Source organism: Schizosaccharomyces octosporus (genome assembly GCF_000150505.1).
Source record: "Schizosaccharomyces octosporus yFS286 unplaced genomic scaffold supercont6.2, whole genome shotgun sequence".
Classification (NCBI taxonomy): Eukaryota; Fungi; Ascomycota; class Schizosaccharomycetes; order Schizosaccharomycetales; family Schizosaccharomycetaceae; genus Schizosaccharomyces; species Schizosaccharomyces octosporus.
The window spans coordinates 3111402-3135921 of record NW_013185620.1 but is presented as its reverse complement, the minus strand read 5'-3'; the positions used below and the strand labels follow the sequence as shown (position 1 = coordinate 3135921).

At 36.9% G+C, this 24520-nt stretch overlaps 10 protein-coding genes across 10 annotated transcripts; 6 read left to right on the top strand and 4 right to left on the bottom strand.

The window, feature by feature from the left end:
- Positions 1-132: 132 nt before the first annotated feature.
- SOCG_00836 (translation initiation factor eIF3d Moe1) lies at positions 133-2060 on the bottom strand (the record flags this gene model as incomplete). Its single annotated transcript, XM_013163256.1, has 1 exon — positions 133-2060. One exon carries the CDS (start codon positions 2058-2060, stop codon positions 351-353), a length of 1710 nt encoding a protein of 569 aa, XP_013018710.1. The 3' UTR covers positions 133-350.
- Positions 2061-2525: 465 nt separating this feature from the next.
- Positions 2526-4503, bottom strand: SOCG_00835 (alpha-1,2-galactosyltransferase). The gene has a single exon (XM_013163255.1). It carries the CDS (start codon positions 3948-3950, stop codon positions 2916-2918), a length of 1035 nt encoding a protein of 344 aa, XP_013018709.1. The 5' UTR covers positions 3951-4503; the 3' UTR covers positions 2526-2915.
- A 132-nt stretch (positions 4504-4635) lies between these two features.
- SOCG_00834 (V-type ATPase V1 subunit B) lies at positions 4636-6608 on the top strand. Its single transcript, XM_013163254.1, has 5 exons — positions 4636-4761; positions 4803-4874; positions 4938-4986; positions 5085-5934; positions 6007-6608. Exons 1-5 carry the CDS (start codon positions 4721-4723, stop codon positions 6483-6485), a joined length of 1491 nt encoding a protein of 496 aa, XP_013018708.1. The 5' UTR covers positions 4636-4720; the 3' UTR covers positions 6486-6608.
- On the bottom strand, positions 6551-10805 carry SOCG_00833 (cargo-transporter Ypp1). Its single transcript, XM_013163253.1, has 4 exons — positions 9508-10805; positions 9346-9457; positions 8792-9302; positions 6551-8752 (listed from the first exon to the last, which is right to left on the bottom strand). Exons 1-4 carry the CDS (start codon positions 9514-9516, stop codon positions 6805-6807), a joined length of 2580 nt encoding a protein of 859 aa, XP_013018707.1. The 5' UTR covers positions 9517-10805; the 3' UTR covers positions 6551-6804.
- On the bottom strand, positions 10752-12160 carry SOCG_00832 (uncharacterized protein). The gene has a single exon (XM_013163252.1). It carries the CDS (start codon positions 11747-11749, stop codon positions 10928-10930), a length of 822 nt encoding a protein of 273 aa, XP_013018706.1. The 5' UTR covers positions 11750-12160; the 3' UTR covers positions 10752-10927.
- Positions 12161-12345: 185 nt separating this feature from the next.
- On the top strand, positions 12346-15795 carry SOCG_00831 (RNA polymerase II associated Paf1 complex subunit Tpr1). Its single transcript, XM_013163251.1, has one exon. The coding sequence runs from the start codon at positions 12445-12447 to the stop codon at positions 15643-15645; it is 3201 nt and encodes a 1066-aa protein (XP_013018705.1). The 5' UTR covers positions 12346-12444; the 3' UTR covers positions 15646-15795.
- Positions 15796-15976: 181 nt separating this feature from the next.
- On the top strand, positions 15977-19140 carry SOCG_00830 (p150-Glued). The gene is made up of 2 exons (XM_013163250.1): positions 15977-17293; positions 17337-19140. The coding sequence occupies exons 1-2, from the start codon at positions 16041-16043 to the stop codon at positions 18817-18819; spliced, it is 2736 nt and encodes a 911-aa protein (XP_013018704.1). The 5' UTR covers positions 15977-16040; the 3' UTR covers positions 18820-19140.
- A 574-nt stretch (positions 19141-19714) lies between these two features.
- SOCG_00829 (uncharacterized protein) lies at positions 19715-20277 on the top strand (the record flags this gene model as incomplete). The annotated part of the gene is made up of 2 exons (XM_013163249.1): positions 19715-19741; positions 19981-20277. The coding sequence occupies 2 exons, from the start codon at positions 19715-19717 to the stop codon at positions 20275-20277; spliced, it is 324 nt and encodes a 107-aa protein (XP_013018703.1).
- A 709-nt stretch (positions 20278-20986) lies between these two features.
- On the top strand, positions 20987-22599 carry SOCG_00828 (But2 family protein). The gene has a single exon (XM_013163248.1). The coding sequence runs from the start codon at positions 21402-21404 to the stop codon at positions 22512-22514; it is 1113 nt and encodes a 370-aa protein (XP_013018702.1). The 5' UTR covers positions 20987-21401; the 3' UTR covers positions 22515-22599.
- A 668-nt stretch (positions 22600-23267) lies between these two features.
- SOCG_06263 (uncharacterized protein) lies at positions 23268-23588 on the top strand (the record flags this gene model as incomplete). Its single annotated transcript, XM_013164096.1, has 1 exon — positions 23268-23588. One exon carries the CDS (start codon positions 23268-23270, stop codon positions 23586-23588), a length of 321 nt encoding a protein of 106 aa, XP_013019550.1.
- Positions 23589-24520: the final 932 nt, after the last annotated feature.

Here is a 24520-nt window from a genome sequence, read left to right as displayed (position 1 = left end):
CTTAGCTGAAGATTCAGTATTATAGTAATATAACAAGGTGGCAATGGATAGCGATACTTATCACACGATACTATACTCATTGCCGTAATTAAGTACCATATCACTAACCATATTTACGGATTGCAGTGTAGCAGCAACTTGAATTATATAGTACATGTAATAAAGTCAATGAAGACGCCTGCCTAAATCAGTGAGTTTGTTCTATATATTCTACAATTGTATTGATTCTAAAAGACAATTCTTGTTAAAATATGCGTAGCTATAATCTACCATTTCTCATACTTTTCATATTCCTAAAAATTTTATTCTCTTCCAACGCTTTTATCCTTTAATAAATTTACAAAACGAGTTCAAGAAGATGAAATTTCAGAAGCAGGTGCGGTAGGCTCCTCAAAAGTTTCAGGAGGAACAGAGTACAAACGCAAAATGGGTCTGTTGGGATCTTTGACGAGAGCATATTTGCCATCAGGCATCTTTAAACAGATATCAGCGATAGTACGTACAATACCCCATCCATTGCTCAAGCTCATGTTCATTTGATTGGCCAAATCAGCAGGCTTGTAAGCAACAACACCAAGGATACCATGATGTTGAGCATCGCGGATATTCGAACGGCTAACAAAACCAATCTTCATGGTATCAACGCCAGCTAAAAGAGCTTCAGTCGTCCAGCGAGCAAGCTTGCAGCTGTTATTCTTCATCTCAGTAGCAAAAACAGCACCACGTTGGCTTTCAAGCTTAGAGCGCCAGTCTACAGAGCCAGCTACATTGGTGAACTTGGGGTCATACTCATTCAAAGCTTTAATGGAAACATATTGGACGTCATTAGAGGGGGTCTTCATGTAACCATCAACTTCGGCACGAACCATCAAATTCACTGGCTTTTCGTCCGAGTCAAGAGACAAGTTAACCTTACGGTAAACATAACCATGTGCAGCCAAAGGATCATTCTCTTCCTTGGGGTTGTAGAAGGGATTAGGATGACTCAAGTCATGCTTTTCTTCATCAGCTTCACGAACAGCTTGGACAGAGAAGTTTTGGTTGATGTAAGTGGCTTCTACAGACAAGGCACCAGGGGAGTTAACTCCTTCACGATCATCATTGTCCATAGGGGAATCGTAAGCATTTTCATTTACGGTAAGATAATCAAAAGGACCACCTTCGCGCTTATCGAAGAAAAGCTTGCCGCTTTGACGAGTAATAACGATATCCCAGGGGTAAACGGAACGAGTAGAACACATCAACAAAGACAAGATACTATCAGTAATAAAGATGTTGGCTTCACTAGAAACAGCGAGCTTTTGAATAACAGGATCTTCAGTAGTGGTAGTGTTGTAATGAACGCGATCCAAAGCTTGTAAAGGTTTCTCAGATTTGACGTGCACTTTGTCGAAAGTCTTGTCATAAGGATAGACATAACCGTAAGTGTCGACAGTCTCAGGAGCGGCAGCGGCCAAATTGAGCTTGGATAAATGGCTAAACTCAACTTCCTCGAGTAGCTCCCATTCATTGCCAACAGCAACACTAGCATTACGGATGCGTTGATGCTTGTCATAATCTTTCCAGCCAAAACGACGGCCTCTGGCACCACCACCGCCGCCGGAAGCTCGACTCATAACAGTTTCGCTGCCACCACGGCCAGCACCTCCACCGAAACGTCCACCGCGTCCAGCTCCACCGCGTTGGGTATTTTGACCGCGACCACGTACCTTCAATAAAGTTCCACCGTTACGGGCAGATGTACGAACGCGGTTCACAGAACCACGATCAATAACAGAGAACGAAGATTCATCCTCGGAGTGTTGATAAGCAAAGACAGAAGCGGCACCATGACCATATGTTTGATATTGATCACGAAATCTATTAACAAAAGCACCTTGACGGCCTCTCTGTTCGCGGCCATCCTTAGGTTGCTCAACAGACCAGTCAGCAATTTTACCTAGACGGTCACCTTTGCTGAAAGGAGCATAAGGGACATCGTCATTGAACTGCTCAGTCTCATGAGGCCCCCATGCTGATTTTACGGGTGGTAAGTCAGGCAATTTAAATCCAGTTGCCATTTGGGAGTGGTGAAGTTTTAGTTGGCCGTTGGAATATAACACACTTCAACGAATGCTCAATGTTCATAGAAGATATCGCAATAAGGAGGTAAATTACTACAATATCCAAAATATGAGAAAACCAAATAAATCATCAAAATGAATGAAGAGAAGCAAGTAAGCATCATAGAAAACCTTCTTTTATACAAGTGATTTAGAAATGTGAGTCGATTTATGCATACCAAGTTATTTTACAAACATGACAATAGATGTATGGAATACTACTTAATCAACGATGGATAAATCTAGAGAATGAGACATGGAAGCACCAAAGGCAAAATAAACGAAGATGCTTTCTCACAATTTTTTAAATCTAATGTGCAATAAATAGCTAGTGATCGATGAATGATAAAACCAGTCAAACCAAAACTATCTGCACAAGCTCAATCTAAAAGCAAGAATGGTCTACTACAATTGGAGAAACGTACGAAAAGTAAATAAAAAGATGTTTCATTTCTAATAACAATGATAAACTATTAGGTATTATGTCAAGTCTTTCTGCATTTGAAGACAGGATAATACCCTAGGTCATCATCATCTTTAACACAACGAATATAATAAAGCAATTTAGACTTTCCACTAGTAATTGAACACATATTCTAGAATGATATTTAGCTCATATATGTTATATATATTTTAGAAAACACAAAACATATGGGTACATTTCCAGAACCCAAAACTTCCCTACATATAACTTTTTCAGAAGAATATTAGTCTAGCAAATTGTAAATAGCTGTAAAATAGATAGAAATCGAATTAGGGATGCAAAGAAGAGATTTTAAAAGAATGACTCAAGAAAACAAATGCATAGATCGGTTAAAAAAAGAATGAAAGTAATTTTGAAAAACCAGATCGCCTTCCCTGTATGGACTGGTACTGTTTCATTTCCTCCTTGCAATTTCTGCCATAATTACAACCAGCCAAGTTAACCAAGAAGTCCCTCTGCTTATGACTGTAGAAAAATCGAGGATTGCTACTGTCGGCTTCACAAGCGCCTTTAGTATAAGCATTTAAAGTCCGCAAAGGAACAAAGGCAATTCCACTACGTAACCAAGCATTATGCTCGTAAAAATATTCAAGCACGTTCTGTTCGTCATGTGGCCATTCAGTATGTTTTTGTCCATAAACTACAGGATCCCATAGGAAGTCTATAAGTCGCTTCGACCATTCGCTGCGACGGATAATAAAAGAGCCAAGGCTAAAGCCATTGCAATCCTGTCCCATGATAAGACTAATATCATCGGAATAATCCTCAAAAGGGATTTGCTTGTAACTACGAGGGTTGAACTCCATGGGATCAGTAATGTTGCGAACGGCTATCTTTGGAAGACGATTAATAATATGATTCTCAATAGAGTACTGAGGCTCCATAATATAGGTAGTTAAATCTAACCACCAAAACCATTCAGCGTTAGGATACTTTTCCATGGCTTCAGATATATAGTCTGCTTTTTCCCAAGATTCTCGCCATTCATGAGCATAGCGTCGCTTCATCCCTTCGCTCTTAAAAATTAAGTCATATCCATGGCGTTTCGCATAATCTTCTTTATTTCTCTTGGAAATCTTTTCTAAATCCCATTCATCAGCCCTTTTCACATCCATAACACCACCACCGTCATTAACAGCGACTATCATCACCACTTTACTGTGGTGAGGCTGTGAATTTAAATGGTGCTTGAACAAAAACCCAAGGCATAGCACGAGAATAACGAAAAATGCTACTTTCTGCAGAAACGATCTTTTCGTATATATTTTAGAACCAGAATCTAGTAAGTTCGAGGTGCCTGGTTTAGGATAAGGAAATGATTTAAACTTTGCCAGGGCTTCCGACTTTTTCTTTGGATTCCACATTTTCCTGAATATTTCGACGGTTTTTGTAATTTACAAACTTTCCGGAAAGAATTCGGGCAAATCTCAATGGATTGCCGCAAACGTTTTAGGATTCCTTCAAAAGTGTGGAGTTTTTTGGGATTTGACAGAGGTGAAGTGCATGCACGTAGAACAAAGGTAAGGCTGGTGTAAGTATTGTTCCACCGTGGAGGTAGATATAAATAATTATGAGAGAAAATAATGATGCTTTATCTTTAATTGTATTTTTATTTAATTATTTCTTTAGTGAGTTCGACATGGGCACTTTGGCTTTCGTAGCGGCAGCACAGAAAAAAAAATATATATGTACATATATAGAAAAGATAGAAATCTACGATAAAAAGAAAATGTAGAGAAATCAACAAATTAATGGATCTTTTAATGTATCGAATGCTTCGACTATTCAATTAGGTCGGCATAAGCTGTCAAAGGTGTCCGTACATCATGCCGAAAGCATAATCTTTTCCGAAGACACCTTTCATAAAATAAAATAAAAGATAATTTATCAAAAGTTAACTAGAATACGAAAATTAAAGTCTATATTCCCTACAAACATGTTTAGTTTCTAAAACGTGTTTTAACACGCAAGGGGACGTTAATTCCTTTTAGTATAGTTTTAACAGAGTATGTAAGATTATTAACGCATCAGGAAACCTCATTATGTAGTGATAAGGGTATCAGAAAGTCGCCTTATTCCTAAGATCTATACGAGTTTGACGCCCGTTGAGCGTGAATTTCCAGAGAACCATATTATGACTTCGCTCTTTGATCTAAATGCAGCAGCGGCTGTCAAGTAAGCATTAAATAAATACAAATGTCAGCTAATTAATTTAGGGACTATTCTGTCAAGCCTAAGCTATCGTACAGCACTGTGAGTGCAATTACTGGCCCTTTGGTGATCCTTGAGTAAGTCAATTGGACAGAGAAACAGCAGTGAAATACCTAGAAAGAATACTAACCATATTTCAGTAATATCCGAAGCCCAAAATATAATGAAATTGTGAACCTGAATTTGGCGGTATGAACTCATTGAAGAACTCAACTTGCTTAGGAGAAATAAGCATGTTTGAAGATAGTTTGTGAACTAATTTGATTATCTAACCTTTCGTGTTTCAGGATGGATCTGTTCGATCTGGTCAGGTTTTGGAAGTTGCTGGTTCTAAAGCCATTGTGCAAGTTTTCGAAGGTACATCTGGAGTTGATGTCCGTAAAACTAGCATAGACTTTTCGAGACATTCTATGCGAATTCCTGTTTCTGAAGATATGCTTGGACGGGTTTTCAACGGTTCTGGTGTCCCCATCGATAAGGGTCCCAGCTTGTTGGCTGAAGACTATTTAGATATCAATGGATCACCTATCAATCCATATGCTCGTATTTATCCAGAAGAAATGATTCAAACCGGTATTTCCTCCATTGATGGTATGAATAGTATAGCTCGTGGTCAGAAAATTCCTATTTTTTCTTCTGCCGGTCTTCCTCACAATGAAATTGCTGCACAAATTTGTCGTCAAGCTGATTTGGTCAAAAAGCCTACTAAAGATGTTCATGATGGTCATGAAGAGAACTTCTCTATTGTTTTCGCTGCTATGGGTGTGAATTTGGAAACAGCACGTTTTTTCCAGCGTGATTTTGAAGAGAACGGTTCTCTTGAACGTGTAACTCTCTTCCTCAATTTGGCTAATGATCCTACCATTGAGCGAATCATTACTCCACGATTAGCTCTTACTGCTTCTGAGTTTTTGGCTTACCAGACCGAAAAACACGTTCTTACCATTCTAACAGATATGACTTCCTATGCCGATGCACTGCGAGAGGTCTCCGCCGCTCGTGAAGAAGTTCCCGGTCGTCGTGGTTATCCTGGTTACATGTATACAGATTTGTCTACTATTTATGAGCGTGCTGGTCGTGTTGAGGGTCGAAACGGTTCTATAACTCAAATTCCCATTTTAACTATGCCTAATGATGGTATGTTCATTTTCATTTTCCTTTTTTTTTTTTTTGTTTTATTTTTAAATCTTGTGCTAACGTTTATTTTAGATATTACTCACCCAATTCCAGACTTGACCGGTTATATTACGGAGGGTCAAATTTTTGTAGACCGACAACTTCAGAATAATGGTATTTATCCTCCTATCAATGTTTTGCCTTCACTTTCGAGATTGATGAAATCTGCTATTGGTGAAGGAATGACTCGCAATGATCATGGCGACGTTTCCAACCAACTTTATGCGATGTATGCTGTTGGTCGTGATGCTGCTTCTATGAAATCTGTGGTTGGTGAAGAGGCGTTATCTCAAGAAGATCGTTTGGCTCTAGAGTTTTTAGGTAAATTTGAGAAAACCTTCATTCAGCAGGGTGCTTATGAAAATCGCTCCATTACTGAAACTTTAGACTTGGCTTGGTCTCTTCTTCGCATCTTCCCTCGTGAAATGCTCACACGTGTTCCAAAGAAGATCTTGGATCAGTACTACACAAGATCATCTAAAGACGTGCTTGACAGCTCTGAAGATTCTTAACTGATTATCCCGTAGCTTTAATCTTTTAATTTTGTTGATCATTGAAGGATTTGCTTCAAATAATGCTGTTTATAAATAAATTACTTTCCTCAGTTCAATAAATGGAAGCTTAAGTGTAACAAAGAAGGTATGCTATATTAAGTAATAAGAAATTTAAGCTATGAATTAACACTACCAACCGCGAACCTTTTGTACTTAGAAAACTTCATTCATATGTAAGTTTTTGAAATAACAAGATCAAGCAGTAAACACATTTTTAAAACGATTGAATAATTAATATTTCTTCTTTTTCTTCTTTTCTTTTTTTTTTTTTTTTTTTTTAAAGAGAGCTAATGTTCATGAAGCGTGGTTGAACATTATTCCATCGTCTAATCGGGTTCGTATCAGATAGTTGTATACAGTAGTCATAGCAAAATGCTGCTTGTTTTTCATCACCCAATTGTTGATACAGTTCAGCACTATAAAACCATGCTTCAGGTAAATCCCAGCCATATTGCAATGTGGTTTCTGAAATTAAAGAGTCCGCACGGTCTCGAGAATTGCGTGTCTCATCCTTAGAAGTCAACAATATCTTGACTAGAGTCGTGGCTATAATAGGATCATGCGGATCTAAATACATAGCTAATTCAATCTGCTCCATTGCTTCTTTTTCCCTATTTTGTGCTAAAAGTGATAACCCGTAAACAAGATGTAATCCTGGAGAGTCAGCATTAAGCTTCTTTGCTTCTAGTAGGGCTCCGCGAGCTTGATCGTATTGTTTAGATTTAACAAAAAGGTTGGCTGCCGTAAGCCATAATTTTTGATTGAATGCAGAGATAATACTAGAACGTCGTCGATGTAATATTTCTCTGTAATCACCTCTACTGTCATTCGTTCCAAATCGTTCAGCATCTGAATCATGTTTCTTGAGGGATGAATTTTTCGAAAGAGTAAGTAAGCTTCCTTTTTCTGATTCTGCATCTTCCGCTGCTAACCGGCCACTAGATGGAATTCCAGTGTGTGACTTTCGAGTGACACTTTCATACTCATTTAGATCAAACAAAGTAACAAAAAAAGTAAAAAGCTCTTCTTGAAGATCAATAGCAGCTTTGACTCCGGAAGACGCTTCATATAGTGCAACCTTGGTAATCATTAGTTCAACAAGAGCGCAACGATTCATAAAACTGATTTCGGATGGATTCGCTAACGTATAGCTTCCATCAAAAGAATTCTTTTTTATGTTCCAAGATTCTAAAACGCTATCCGCAATTTTTAGAGCAGAATCGTATTGTTCGGAACATGACAGCAGTAATATTAAGAGATGCCAAGCCGATATACTATAGTTAGGGGATATCTTTAGAAGGTATCTAACAGTTTCAATAGCTGATACAATTTCCCGCTTTTCTGCAAGTTGCATAGCTAAATGATAAAGGGCAGTTTCATTATCCGGTTCAATTTCAAGAATCTTTTTATAGCAGAAAATACTTTCTTCATGCTTTTCTTTCCTAGTATTGGGATCATTCGTACTGTAATAGAGGAAGGAGTTGGCGACTCCTTTAGCGTGAAGAACTAAAGTAAACGTAGGTGAATTTTCTAAGAATTCATTATCGGCACTTAGCTTCATAATAAAATCCAAAGTTTCGATAACATTTTGTGGAGAATTTAAATATTGTGAATAAACAGAAATCATCAAGGAAGCAACATGTATGATCTTTTCAACAGGATCAATAAATATTGGCTTTAAGTCTGATAGTAGACTCTTATTAGCAGCTTTCTGCCGAGAGTAACGTTCTTGTGCTTTTATACACAAAAACTTATATAATTGAAATGCTTGATGAGCTTCCTCGTACTCTTCTATATGAGTCAACAAAATCACCAACGACCGAAAAATTTGTTGACAATGAAACGATTTCTCTGTCAACATATAAAATATATTTATCAGGTTGACGGCTTGCATATATAGTTGTCCCGTACTCACCCAAATGGACATCGTTGATTCTACGTACTCGACAATTAAAAAGTTTTGATCACCCGCTCTGGGAAACGACGTATACTCAATTAAATGCTTAGCATAATCCTGTGAGAACGTCAGATCCTGAAGATGTAACCTTTGGATTTGGCTTTTCTGAAAAATAGGTGAATCAATCTTGTTTTCTTCAAATAATGTGTGAGAAAACTTTGAAATTTGTCTAAAAAACACAATATGTGTCAATGGATCGATCATTGCGTGAGAGGAAAAGTAATCTGAACACACACACAAAATTGAAGCTCTATCTAGTTGACTGGCACTGAATTGTTAGTGATTCGGTATATAGCAATTCTCTTACCTAGAAATAGATGAAATTTGTGCATAAATAGCATAGCAAAGTTCACACCATTTGGCCCATTCAAATGAGACGATATTTTTGTCACTGGCTCGTTGGATCATACCAATACCAGATCTAATGTATTGAAAAGAAATTTCGTAGTTAGATATGAAAGCATGAGCCAACGCTGAAAGGACAGTTGCTTGTAGTATACTGATTCCAATAATGCCTGGTGATAGATTCAATCCATCTGGAGACCAATCAAGGTTCACAGCATCTTGAAAACTGTGTCTTGAAATGTACAATAGTAATCGAACAGGAATTTCTTGAAGTTTATCTTCATCGGAAGCTCGTTGTGTACCTAACTGATTTAATTGTTGCAAAAGAGGATCTGTGAGCTCATTAGGAAGAAGCGGTATGAAAATTGAGCAGTTTTCAACGGAAGATAAATCAATGTTTGCCATTCGCTTTTCTTGTTCATCTTGTAAAGCTAAATGAAGTACAGCTTCAATTTTAGCTAATTCACAAATATCTAACACCAAGTTATTAGATGGACGAGTACGTATTTAACTTACACGACTTAGAGGGATTATGCTTATTTAATTTTCGAGCTGCCTCCGGTATAGCTTGCCAGTCTCCATTGCATCTATGTTCTTCAAATTTTATTTCGTATGTTTTTGCTTTTGCCTGGACAAAGTTAGAAACAATTTTTAAATATTAATAAAGCAGGAACTTACCGACAGCATCTATTTATGTGTATAAAGAAGGCTCGTTCAGTAGACGAATGGGATGTGTGTTTAGACGTTGCAATTCACGACGGTATCTTAGCAAATGAGCCAAAATGCTTCTCACAGAATAAGAGCAGTAGAAAAGCTTAATTAGAGATCAAAAGAAAAAATATGCTGAAAACTCTGAGAATTGAAGTTACACGGGCTAGTTGTAGGTTTAGCCTGATGATTAGTGATGTTGTCTGCGAAAGCGAAGAAAGAAGCTAAGTAAATGAAAAGCTACAGAAAGCAAGCCTTTTTGGAGTAAACCATAAAAAATAAAACGAGTACTTTAAAAGAAATTTTAAAGATTAATTGAACTTGATGGTAGCCTTGTTTGCCCGAGCGATTGATTCTATACCTCCAACTGCTTGCGGTCGTATCTTTCGGATTATTGAAAAATCTAGTACGCAAAATCAACTTACTACGGTTGATTAAGAGTGGAATTGGTCGAGTTAAAATGTGTTGCTTTGTTTTAACAAGAATAGTGAAAGCTTTTTGGTTTGATTGTAAAAATAACTCTTGATTATAATGTCTTAAATAGTATGCGTTTCATTTAATTCACGAAGCATGCACTGAAAGCCCAGTCTATGACCTTGAACTAACAGTGACCCTCTACTTCATGTTCGTAGGTTACATAATTTTCTGAGAATAAATTGAAAGTAAGATGCTAGGCATTACGAATATCCTTGATTGTGGGTGGATGAATTGAATATAAACGCTTTTCGGCTGAGTCTCTGGTTGAATCTTTTTATATGGCGTGTATAGTTGCTTAATCTGCAACAACATTATAGGATATGATCAGTATGCTCAAACCCAAAACATTCTCCGACATAAGCTAATCGTTTAAGAACGTTCATTGATGGTAAACATTTAATACGGTCTGATAGTATACGGAGGTTTGAGCTGGTTCTTTGACCATATAGACATTGATTGTTTCTGCACGCAGGTGTTTCTTATCGTTTAATGTTACTGTTATTATAACTTTCATCGGATTTTCTAAAACCTCATTCCTAAAGGACTTGGATCTTAGTGTTCAGTCTTACCGCTCTTATGAACTTGGTATACTGTGCATGAACGGACGAGAATAAAGGCTCTAGTTGTTGTAAAGTAAAAAAATATATGGTTTCCGCTCAAAAGCATATTTTGCAAATATGGATAGCAACCAACGGTGCTAATCCAAGTCTTTTCCTGTCTCAATTCGGTTCTCTTAAAGAAATGGATGTTCTTTACTTCAATATTCACTTACCTTACATCGCTGACTACATGACCCGTAATTCAGTTTTTCCTTTATACTATTATGTTGATGGGATCGTAACATTATATTAAAAACAAAGCGCGTCAAAAAAAACTAAACAAAAGCCTGCATTACACTATTTTCATTAAGTCTTTATACAGCATTACCAGCTGGCGTGCTACCGGAATCATTTTGCAAAAGTGGAGCGCTTTCGCCCGTTAAAGAAGCACGTCTTTGTCTGTAAGGAAGGAAGAACAGAAGAACAGCAAAGAGAATCATTAATCCACAAATGATGAAAGCAAAAATGTGTTGGAGGGCAAAGAGGTGGATAAACAGCTGGCCGACACCAATGGCGCCAAATAAGTAAGCGCTAATGAGGGAGAGAGCCCAATCATGAAAGCCCAAAATGGGTGCTAAATACAAAATTGCTACAAACCAAATGAAAACGTTTGAAAAGACACGGCATCCAATGCTTCGGCAATGGACTGCAGCCGAAAAAGCATAGACGACAAACCAAAGCGCCTTTCCAAAGACAAGTTTCGAAGGAAATTTCATAGTAAGCATTTCGATGACGCCATTTCTTAATCGAAGGGATTGGCTATACATGGTGAAGGCCGTGGAAAACAAAAACAGTGAAAGCAATGCTGTCCAGTATAACTTCTCGCGCACAAACAGAATTATGGTTAAGACAAAGAGGATGTTGTACCAAATAGACGAATGAATAATAGAAAAGGTAAAATCATTCACCTGGTCGCCTAGCAGCAACAGAGGAATGTTCATGCTGAGGAAGGACAGGTATTCAATACCAATGTAGATACTCAGCATGAGTTTATTCGCGAAAAAGGGAGTTGCATTGTGATTATAAACCCATGGAAGAGATGGGCTAGAAAATATGTGAGCTAGTAATGCAGAAAAGCTGATGCCCAACGACAAAACGCTTCCAAGAATATATTTGGTTTCACGAGTGATTTGCATTATGAGGACAAGATCTTGAAATTACAAAAGCAGAAGAAAATCAAGGTATTAAACATTAACAAATCGATATGTGAAACTGAAAACAGACGATCACCGAAGAACTCGTTTAATATGTGATACCTATTTCTAACAATTCGGTGTCCCTTAAAAAAAATAAATAATGATTAAATGAAGAAAGCAAAATAAAACCGTTAAGTATAAATTCGCTTCAACCAAAGTAAGAAAATCCTAGTTACAGGCCTTTATGGATAATAAATTCAATTCTCGATATTTTGCTAAATTCCTAAAGCAGGAGAAAGTAATATGCTCAAGGATTCTCTGGAACCCTAGGCCAAGGGCGTATATTTATATCATACATGTAAGCGTCAATGCTTCATTATGAGAAATTCGCCCGGTTTCCCTTATAACCTTACTTTGGTGACTTCGTAAATCTTACGCAAGACATTATTTCATAGTAGTACTTTCTAACCATTCATAGTGCTTGGATTATATACATAATGAAGAATAATACTATGAAAGTTCATTATAATACGTTAAAATTCAGTATCTGTTATACAGAAGTATAATAAGGTACGTTATTTGGTAGTTTGAAGAAACGACAGTGCAAAGACAACCCTTGCTGGAAGCAGAAATTCCATTCAACGTTGCATTTGCTTCTTTGAAGGGATTGTACATTTAAAAGCGCTTCGAATGCAATGGAGGGGTTTACTATAGATGCGCATGCCTCCAGAATCATTGAAGTGCCATTATTAGGTCAAGAAGATCAGACTGTAGAAATCGACTGTGCAAGTTTACCAGAAGATGCCACCGAACTGGTAGAAATTCTAACGAATGAACAAGCCGAGCGGGATTTATGGACCAAATTTGCTCGTGAATACCATATACGTAGTCTTTCCAGCCAAGCATTGTTCATCCTGACTTCTGCGTTGAATGTTTTGAAGGATACCGACAGTCAGTGTTTAATAAACGCCAATATTTGCTCTATTTATTTGCATTTGACGAGACATGCGATTTGGAAGCAGGACAACGTTGCTCGTGACCAACACTTGCAGAATGTGCGGACGTATCTGGAAGCCGCCAATCGTCTGAACCCCAAGTTAGAGGCTAATGTTTTGCTCCATGGAATATATCGCATCTTATTAAATCCACTTGATAAAGATTCTCTAGAAAACTCTCTTCGCTGTTTTGATTTTGTATTGCAAAGATCCGAAGCTAATGTCTTTGCACTGATTGGAAAAGCGCGTATTTTGTACTCTAGAGGAAATTTCCGAGGAGCATTGAAACTCTATCAACGTGCACTTGTCAGCAATCCGCAAATTCAACCCGATCCCCGAATTGGCATTGGTCTGTGTTTCTGGAATTTGAATATGAAGGATGACGCCCTCGCTGCTTGGGTTCGAGCAAAGGAACTAGATCAAAATAACCATTTTGTGAACACTTATTTAGGCTTATACTACTATGACCTTGCTTTTGAAAATGTCAATTCTGAAAACTTCTTACGATATTACGGGGAGGCTCTGCGATATACCCAAGCTGCTTTCAAAGCTATGCCGAGCGATCCTGTCTCTTCTTGCATCCTGGCTAGTTATGTCTATTCAAAGCGTAGTCTCGATGGCTGTATCAAACTCGCTAACACTGTTGTACAAAGTTCTTTCTCTCCTTCCCTCGTTGCAGATGGCTATTTTTGGATGGGAAGAGCTTATCATCAAATGCAGAATTATGAAAAAGCTATGACATGCTATCAAAGAGCTCGTTCCGTTGAGGATCGCCATCTCTTGTCCTTCCTAGGAATAGGTCAGATTCAGATTCTTCAAAATGATTTGACCAGTGCGAAGTTGACTTTTGAACGTATTACTGAGCAGCACCCCAAATGTGCAGAGGCCCTTATCATTTTAGGATGCCTTTATGCCTCAGAGGCAAAATCCGATTTTACGAAACCTCGGATGCTCTTAGATCGTGCGTTTAACTTGATCGGATCCTCAAAGATACCCAGAGTTGTTGATTCCGATTTGTATATTACGCAAGCTAGGCTATGGGAAAAAGAAGATACGAAGAAAAGTTTGAGCTTTCTGCAACGAGCCCAAGACTTTTTGAAGAGTGCTCATATTTCTATCCACCCTGAGCTGCTTAATAACATTGGAGTTCTGAACTACCATCTTGGGAATTTCCAGGAAGCCAAGGATTATTTCTCAGCTGCTAGAAAGGAGGATCAGGATGTTGATCCCGAAATCTTACTTGTGCTTGATTTTAACCTTGCCCGTTGCGAAGAAGAGCTTGGCAATATTGATTTATCCATGGAATTATACACTAAGATTTTAGATCTTCAGCCTTCTTTTGCTGATGCTCGTGTGCGCCTTTGTTTGTTACAACTAGCTAATCCTCAGGAGGAAACCTTTAAATCCATTCGACAGCTAATGACCACCGATGCTGACAACTTGGAAGTACGAGCGTTCTTTGGTTGGTACCTCAGTAAACAAAAGCGCCGTCCTGCTGAGGATCCTGAAGTTCGTCATTGTTCACAAACTCTACGACATTGGCACGATGATATTTATTCTCTTGTTCAGCTTGGTAATGCTTACATGCGTCAAGCAAGAGAAATTCGTGTTCAGAACGACAAAGACCATAGTAAGCGTCAGAAGCTTTATATTAAAGCTGTCCAGTCTTATGATCAAGCTATTAAGTTTGATCCCAAAAATGCTCATGCTGCTCAAGGAATTGCCGTTACCTTTGCTCATAGTAGACAATTTTCTAAAGCTTTACTCATTCTAGGAAAAATACGTGAATCTATAAAGGATGTTACTACTTTAATCAATATCGGTAATTGTTTGGCCGAATTGAAGCAGTTCAGCCGTGCAACTGAGATTTTCGAAACTGTTATTTCGATGACTGGTGAAGATGATGTTTACGGAATTCTAAATTGTCTTGGTCGTGTCTGGCTACAGCGAGGTCGTGAAGAAAAACGGATAGATTTCTTAAAAGAGTCATTGAAGTATTCACGAATGGCTTTAGAAAAGAATCAAGAAAACACGAGCTTACAATTCAATGTCGCATTTGTTCAGTTTCAACTCTCCGAACTCATATACACTCAACCTGAAAATGCACGAACTGTAGAAGATTTGAAGTTCGCTATTCAGGAACTGGACGATTCCGTAAAAACCTTCAGTTCATTGGTAACATCCAAACATCCTCCTTATCCACCCACAGATATTGAGCAGCGTGTGAAGATGGCCACGAATACCACTAGAAAGAGATTGGAACGTGCTTTGCAACAACAGTCTGAATATGAAGCCTCGGTTGCTGTCAAGCTCGGTGAGGCCAAGCTTAATCGCGAGAAAGAAAAAGCCAGAAGATTGGCAGAAGAAGAAGCTTCACGCAAAGCGCAAGAGGATCGCGAACGTGAGCTCGAGGAAGAGCGAAAACGTATGCAAGAAGAGGTGTTGCAGTGGAGAAAGAATCAAGAGAAAGAAATAGAGGAAGAACTTAGCGTTGCTTCTGACGCCGAAGATAAGTCTTCTGGTAGGAAAAGAAAAGGCGAAAGAAGGAAACGTAAATCCAGCTCTAAAGCTGGTAAAGGTACTAATGTTGCGAACGAAGACGACACTGACGATGATGATGATGATGAGATTCCTCTATCAGACGCTAGGAATAAACTCACTAAAAAGCGTCGTAAAAACAAACGTGTAATATCAGAAGATTACGCCTTTGACGAATCTGACAACGATCAGCAACCTGCTGAATCTACCGAAGGTCAAGGTGAGAATCTTAATCCATCTTCTCCTGTAAATGAATCCACTAATGGCAATCAAAAAAACGAAAATGATTTAGATAATAAAAACGAAGGAGGCCTTGATAATCTTTTCTCTGACGAAGAAAATGAGCCTTCCCCTTCTTCGTAAGTCGATCCTTAATCTCCCTCCTTGCCGCTAAAAAAGACTGCAATGTTTTGTAGTAATACGTCTGTTTCTTTTTTGAATTCGTTAATACCTGACTCTGATAGACAAAGATTAATACCTAATAGTATGATCGTGATTGTGAAACAAATTAAATCTTTAGAGTAAATAAGCATTTGTAAACTCAAAATAGATGAAAATCAAATAAATAATTATTCATGTTCATATTTGAATTTGAATTTGTATATTATATAATATAATATAATATAATATAATATAATATAATATTAGTATTCTTCAGAATTTCTTAATGACGGTATTACATTAACGCGCGAGACGCGAACAATCGTTAGCGCTTCTTCTGCATCAATTTACTTCGAATATGTGTTAATTCCTCAAATATGAGTTATGTAAGTGTTGGAGATTTAGTTTTAGTACACGAAGAGCCAGGAATTGTTCGCTTTACGGGGAGTACCAAGTTCGCGTCTGGAATCTGGCTCGGCGTGGAAATGATTGACAAAATTGGAAGACATGATGGATCAGTTCAAGGGAAACGTTATTTTACGTGTGAAGAAGGAAAAGGATTATTTATAAGAGCGTGTTCAAGTAGTGTTAGAAAAAAAACAGGGAAAACTCGAGTAATATCTGATGGGAAAAAAGCTAAATCTTTGGAAAAGGGTACTCCAACAAAATCTTCACATAATGCCAAGGAAAGTCGATTTATAAAAAGTAGCTTACAAGGAAAAGATGTTAAAAAACAACCCTTTCCAAGCCTGACTGTGTCCACACCTACGAAAACTGATGGCTCAAACATATCAACACCTTTTCTTGATCTCACAGATGATTCTGAAACCACATTAATTTCAATTGGAAGCGATTCATTAGACAATACTCCGATAAACGAAAATTTTGAAAGTGATAAAAGTGCATCCATTGATTTTCCCAATTATCACAAATCAACTCCTCATTTGTTAAGAGAAAAGAGCACGATAACTGAGAGCAATATAAAGTTTCAATTAAAACTTGAAATAGAAACATTGCGCAAAGAATTGAATGAAGCTGATAATAGTTTACATTATTACAAAGCGTCCTACAATAAGGCTAATGAGCAAATCAAAGAAAGGGATATAAAGTTAGAAGAACTTCATAGGGAGCAAGAAATGAACTCGGCATGGAAAAAAATACGTCCGAAACTTCAAAAAAAGATGCTTTCTATGCAAGAAGAAATTGAAAAATTAAAGCAACAACTTAAAAGTTTTAAAATTCAAAGTCAAGGAATTGCAACTGTGTCTAATGATTCTGAAAGTACTAATGCATATGAGCTTCTTAAAGAGAAGCTGATTACAGAAAAGCCTACGGATACTTCAGCAAAGTGTGAAAACGGAGAGCAAATCCAAACTAATGAAGATTACATATGTTTAATTGAAGAATTAAGAAAGGAAAATATTGAGCTGAAAACGCAACTTGAAGATCTTCAACTTTTAAAAGAACTATCTGATGAAATAGAACGGGATCAATTTGAGAAAATAACCTCTTTGGAGAAAGAAAACCAACAAAAAGGCGATCTTCTTGCAATGCTCGAGAATGCTTTTTCTCAAGAGGTGGAAAATCTTCGTGGACAAAAACAGCTAACCGGGCTAGCAAATCGTGAAAGGTAAGCCAAAACAAACTGTTGTATAATATTTCTCACATAATAGATTTTGTTCAAGTGAATCTGAAACAAGTGAAACTATTGGACTTGCACTGGGAGATGTTCATAATCTAGTAGACGCGATACGAGAATGTTACGGGATCGCATTCAACAATTTACAAAAATTTTATCTAGACGAAGAATCTAGCGATATCCTTGAAGTTTCGTTTAAGATTTCTTATATCCAGAATATCTCTTTGTGTTTAAGTGAAAGTATGTACGGTAAAATTAATCGCACTGAAGGTAGTTGTCGACAAGTTCTCCCAGGGTTTATCGAGCAATGGTACTATACTATTTCAGTTGCCCAATGGAGCGAATGGTTAATTGGATTTACTTGTGAGAATGGAGTGAAAGCCTTACTTTCTGATGCACTTTTGAAAGATACCATAATTAGCATTTTCTGTTTACTTGATGTCTATGCGAAGAATCCTGGTGAGTCTACACTAGAAAATCTTCAAAAAAGTTGGAAACAAGTTGACAATTGGGTGAAGACCCGAACTGATGCGGATCACCTTGACCCTTATAATGAGTATAACCGTTGTAAAGAGTTGTTAGATTCCATCTTAATTGTTGATATGTTTATTTCAAAAGCCGATCTGTGTCAGAATGATGATGTGAATCGCGTACCAACTGAAATGACCGAGATAGGAGATATGAGCGAAGACATACGGCTATTTTTACGACAAAAAAACAAGGCTAGAAAGGTTTTTTTTCCAAAGGAGAAAATAATATCCATGGATTTTTCGTCCTTGGCAGAAGAACTTTTCTTGAAACCTCAATGTCAAGAGTCGGATACCCAGTATACTTCTTCGCAAATTATAGATAATTGGTTGAAAAATTTTCAAGAAATTAAAAGAAGCTTTCGCGAATTTCAATTTTGCATGTCTGAAAAGGATGAAGCAGTTTTTGTTGCTACTGACCTCCATTGCTTTTGGGACATTGTTATGAAGTCTATGCCTTCTATGGAATATGTGAAAGAAAATGCCTCACTTAAGCTAGTATGTTCGGAGAAGAATGAGCTTATTAATCACTTAAAAATTCAGATTGAAAGATTGGATAAGCAGGTATTACAGAAGGAAGATTTAAAGGAAAAGATTCACCAGTATGAACTTGTGGAAAAGGAACTTCGCGAAGAGTTATCTAGAGCAAAAAGTGATGAGAAAGACGCACATGACGTTGATGTCCTTATGAAGATGGAGCTTGAAAAGAAGCAATTAAAAGATATGTTTAAACAAAATGAACTGGTCATTCACGTGAAATTTCAAGAAATAGTCAGAAAATTAAAACAAGATTTAAACGAAGCTAGGAAGGAGATACTGAATGTTAACTTGAACCAAGAGGAAGACTATGAATGGTTATTTATGCCTTTAAGCCATGAAAAGTTTGTTGCGAGGGATGACTATGCTAGGATTCCACAGCAATTAAATGCTTTTGCGTCTCAAATGAAACCCATTTCGTTGAATCGTTACTCCCAATCAAAAGGAAAGTAAAAAATACAGAATACAAAAAAAAAAAAAAAAAAAAAAAAAAAGGTAAAGAATTGACTAGAAGGTGTTAATCATAAGCTGAGTACTTATTTGTTACAGGTTAATATTGTTATTTTTATAACATGACTTATTTAAGATGTATTGGGAGAAGTAAAGGTATTGAGAGAAATAAAGAGAATTCAATAATTTTCAAGAGCAAAAGTAATCTTGTTGAAACTTCTTAATTATTATTACATGACCAACATATTAAGATGAATTTAAATGCAAATACTTTGGGAGGAAGAGTTTGATTGTTATGGTTTTGTTTTTCTTTTTCTATAGAATCTGTTTTTAATCCTTGAAGCAGCAATTCACATTACATTGAAAAGCTTGCGGAATTCTTAAACGGTACATAATTCAGTTGCATCCAATATAGGTTCTTTTGTTTTGTAAAGCAAGCAGATCAATATTTCTTAGTACCTCATCCACACACACACACACACACTATATATCTCTCTCTCTCTCTCGCTTGTTACTCGTGAGGTACATATATTGAATATCATAATACAAAAGAATATTTTATTATAAAAAGTAAACAAAGAAATCTGTCTCAAAATCATCGCGTCTGATGATACAAACAAAACTAGACAATTGAGAAAGAATGCTACTGGAAAACGGTTAAGAAAGGATTTGCTTTTCTTTTTGGTGAATTAGACAGCATCGAACAAACAAAAGTATTGCTTGACGATTTCTTTGTCTTGTGGGTTTACATGTACAAGTGGGGCATATATAAAATAAAGAAACGTGCTTTTCATAGTAAAAGCTGTTTATCTCTTTCTTTAACAAACAACAACTTTTATTTTGTTTAATTATGTTTGGGGAAGAGTTTTTTCAAAGAATTTGTAAAAGTTGAAACTGTATGGAAAGTCTAACATACAGTGGAATGGTACAGGAATGAATGAAAGTCATCCGTGAAACGATTTTATCAACGACTTTGTTTCAATGAAGATCAAATGTCGCATTTTTTGTTTGAAAAAAAAAATGAAATAAAATAAAAATGTAATGGAAACTTCTAGGTACAACAACATCCTTCTTCCCTTCCAAGTGAAAACTCTTATCGTTTCAAAAAACTCCCCCACTTGAGCCTATCCCACTTGTTTTTGTTCTATACTAAATCATTCCTAGCCCCCACTTAGGCATCAACAGCTTTCTGTACTACAGACTGGTGATTCCCCCACCAGAGCAAGTTTGCTTGTCTTTATCGCGGGGAGTCTGTCGATACCCGGACGGACTTCCGGAGATATTGGGGATCATTCGGGTCCGGTCACCATGGAAAACTTCACCGAAAATGGTAAACCGCGGAAACGTTTTTTCCGAAAAAGAGGAGACCTTGATGTCAATATGACCGAAAAGTCCGTGATATTACCGGATTACAACTCCGACGAAAAAAAAAAAACAAACAAACAAACAAAACAACAATAGCAAGGAGCCGGCCGGAGGAAAGAAAACAGGGCAATAGAAATGTCAATTAAGAATGACTCAGTACAGAAAAGAAAAGAACAAAAGTGAAAGAGCTTTTGTCTCTTAGGAAATCATAAAAAAAAAAAAAACAAAACAAAAACACAAAATCCATCCCAATCCTCCTCATATTCCTACATATTTTGTTTCCCAACGCTTGCCTCATTTCAACTTGACAACATCAAGTTTTATCGGCGTTTCAAGGGGAATGTTGGCAAATTCATCTGACAACATAATGAATCATTATAGAGTTGTTGCTGTTGTTGTTGACATAAGCAACACTATTGATATTTGCAAAAGAATGGAAATAAAAACAAAAATTGACACGTTTTCAACGAGAGAAAAAGTTTTTAAAAAAGTTGCATTAACTTCCATTCAATTCAATTAAATTGGTTGCCTCTTTTCCTTCCTCAAATTTGTTTACATTTCTTGGGTCGCTACTTTTGTCATGAGAGAAAAGTTAATTGCTCGGTTGTAAAACAAGTGACATCGAGGACAATATCCGCTCAGTATGGTTGCACAAACATATTGTTTACACCTATAGTAACTTGAGAAAACGATGGATCACGAGGTGAAGACGTTTCAAAGAGGGGAAAGCTTACGACGATGAATTGAAATTTGTCATTCGATGATTCCGGAAAAGTTTCCGATCATTGTGGTGGGCTTAGTCGGGTTTTGAATCTTTTTCTCCCTTTTTTTTTGGTATAAATAGGGACCGAAATTCCCTGTATTTCAAACCATTCCAATCATTGATTCATCATCATCTTTTCTAGTTGTTTGAAATTTCATTCAGATTTTTCTCTTCTTGATCAATCTTTTTCTGCTCTAAAGTTCTACTATTGAACTTTTTCATTTCTCTTTTTCTCATTTTATTTTCATTTTCCCCTTTGCATCTATTTCCCTTTTTCTACCTTCATCTTTGGCTTCAATTGTCTTAACGCATACCCATTGTTTACGATCCATTTTAACATTTTTTTGAATTGCATATTTTCATTTCTCTTTTTTTTTGCATCTCTTTAACATTCATCACAACTTTATAAAAAATTGTCCCCTTTTTTTTATTTTATTTTAGTTTCTTATTTTTCATCATGAAGTTATTCTCTTTCGGTTATTCTACTTATGCCCTGCTCTCTCTCTTGGCTTGTGGGCCAATTTCCTCTCTTGCTGCTCCTTTATTTAAGCGTTCTGGAATTCAAGACAATCAACCATTTTCTGTAATGACCCTCCGATCAGGCGATTTATATGTCCATTTCCATTCCTTGTATGTTGGCGAATCCGGTAACGTTTACCTTGATCCCTATGACCATGTAAACAAGTCTGCCGTGTTTAGTGTGTCGAATGGCCGTCTTGTCCATAATAACGATTATGCTCATTTCGGCGATAACAATGCTTTGGTCTTTACATCGAAAGAAGACGGTTCTGCCCAAGGATTCTCTTTTGGTGAAGAGGTTGCTGGTGGTTATCTTCTCAATTACGACAATGATAGTCTTGTTGCTTGCCCCGTCAAAGATACTTCATATGTTTATTCAGTCTACTCTGCGAAAGGCAATGGTGATAGCAAGTGTGTTGGCTTTGGATCTCTTGCTTTAGCAGGATCTCCTTCTTCTTCCTCTTCTAGTGCTAGTAGTGCTAGTGCTACTGCCGCTCCCACTTCTTCGGGCTCTTCCAATGCTAATGCACAAGAGATGGTTACTGCCGGAAGCGCTGATGGAAAATCTTCCAACAAAGGACCTGCTCCAATCTTCCCCAACGGCATTCGTCTCACCAACACTTCCTCTCCAGACTCCAATTCTGGAAACGTTTACTCTCCTGTTGTTTATCAAAAGGGAAATGACCATGTCAACACCATTTTTACCTTTGACGTCCCTCAGGTTACCGACAAGGATTGCCAACTTCATTTCCATATCGATAAAAATGGTTTTCCCATTCACGTGGATGGTTCAAATGGCGTTGGTGAGTTTGTTCTTTACAACCTCTCTTCTCCTGCTAATGACGGTACTACTTGGGCTAATACCCCTAACCGCATTGCTGAAATTGGCCGCTTCAACTGCTCTTCCGACGGTTGCAGCTACACCACCGACATCACTTGCCCTGGTTCTTATAAGACTGTCTCTTATGAGTTGTCCGCCCTCACTGACAAGTCTTACCTCGAATACTTTGAGGAAATCAACCCTGTTGAAGGCCTCCAATTGACGGTTTAAGCAAATTTGCTTTTCAATTTACCAATAATTGAATATATTCTATTATTTTCACTCTTGTTTTTTTTTCCTTGCTTGTATGTATTTGTATTTGTATCTGTATATCTTTGTTTCTACAATAAACGCGTGTTGAATCATATCACTTATAGACTGTATCTGTTATACGATATTACTAATAATTTAATACGATAATACCGTTGTATTATATCGTATCAAGTTATAAAAGAGGAAAAAATTTCGACTTTTGTAGTTGTTAATAACGAAACTTCAGAATCAAGATGAGTAATAGTCTTGCTAATTATAAAAAAATATATCAACATTGCTCGAGTTAAAAGTTCACATTTTCCAATCTGACTGGTGGTCTAACTAAATGTAGCATACACTGGATCTTCAGTAAATCAAACCGCCGGCAGCTCTTACGGTTCTTTAAGTAGAATAAAAGCATTCAAGCTCTACATACAAATGTCCTTTAACGATATATTGTTACAACTGGGAATTTATCCTCACAAAGAGTGAGATTTCAACGGTGAACAAAATTTTACCCTTCCATCTGCAGGTAGAAATTTGTTTTTATTAAAACCACATATCTTAAAGGATGGCGGTAAATTCAAGAGCAGCGGATGGTGAAATTTCACTCCGAGGATTGTTAGCTCAAATGCAAGTTCTATCCGTTCAAGTGAATGCGATTAATCAAGAAAGGAATTTCGAAAGATGATTTAAAGGATAATTGACGAAGAGTATATCTCAGAAAAACCGATGGATGTTATTCTTCTAGTCTGCCAGACATACGGACAAGAAGTCGCCAAGTTAAACTTAGATGAATATAACAAGAAAAAGCCAAATATCTATGATGCGAAGAAACACGAAGCAAAATACTGGAAAAGAAGACTATGGGCTACCTTTGGTTCAATACCCTCAGTGTTTCCAACCGACCGTGAAAAGATTACCTATGTATATCACAGAACTCAAGGATATCATCAAAAACAAATTAAAGAGATTGTGGAAGAGCCAGTTAAGAATAGGACGTTTGATTACATGTTTTTACAAGTTATCGAAAATGACCCAAACAATTTCTAGCTAGAAATTTCTTTATGAAGTATTACATCAAGCATGGGACTTCGATGTTGACATTCCAAAATCCCGAAATCCGTTCTTTAATCTAGATCAAGATACACAACTCAAAATAATTGTCTTTTTGGGTTTTACACCTCCACAAAGGGAACTGCTTCTTGAAAACAACTACGAAAAAGGAGATATAGAGAGAGTGAAAAAAGTAACTAAAAATTAACTGTGATACACAAAACCAAAATCGACAAAGTAAGCCCGTCAAAAGACCTCGAAACCGACCAGAAGTTCAAGAGCAAAAAATATTACTATCAGCAAAACTATGATGAAACCGAAATAAGATGAATGATCAAAAGATGGCACCAATACTAAAAGAAATAGAACTCTCTCTATAAATCGAATATATTTAAAGGAACTAAGATCGCTTTAAAAGATGAAAACTTATCCATACTATAACCCTCATAGATACGAGAACCCAAATATCAATACTAAGAAAATATTTGCAAATAAAAGAAATATCGAATGAAAATTTAAGGGTACAGTACAAGACGACCTCAAAATTAAGGGGAATTTCACGCTAACGCTTATAATCAAAAATGCCCAAAGACAGTCATAATTACCCCGATGTCTTAAAAAAAAAAAAAAAAAAAAAAACTCATCAGATGGGGGGGCCTGTTAAAGAAACTAGGAAACTTGAAGTTTTGATATGGTCACAATGCAGTAACAGTCGTAAATTATAATCAAGGGAACTACCAAAACAAGGTCTCTAATAATCAAATCTGCATGAGAATCTATTTACAGAAGCTACGAATATTCTGCTACCTCAAAACTCTAGTAAAAGATCTGTCTTATACAGGACTTGCTAAGATTACACACGGAAGCTAAAACGTTATGCTCAAAAGGAAATGACAACAATGAAAGTAATTTTGAAAGATTTATTATAT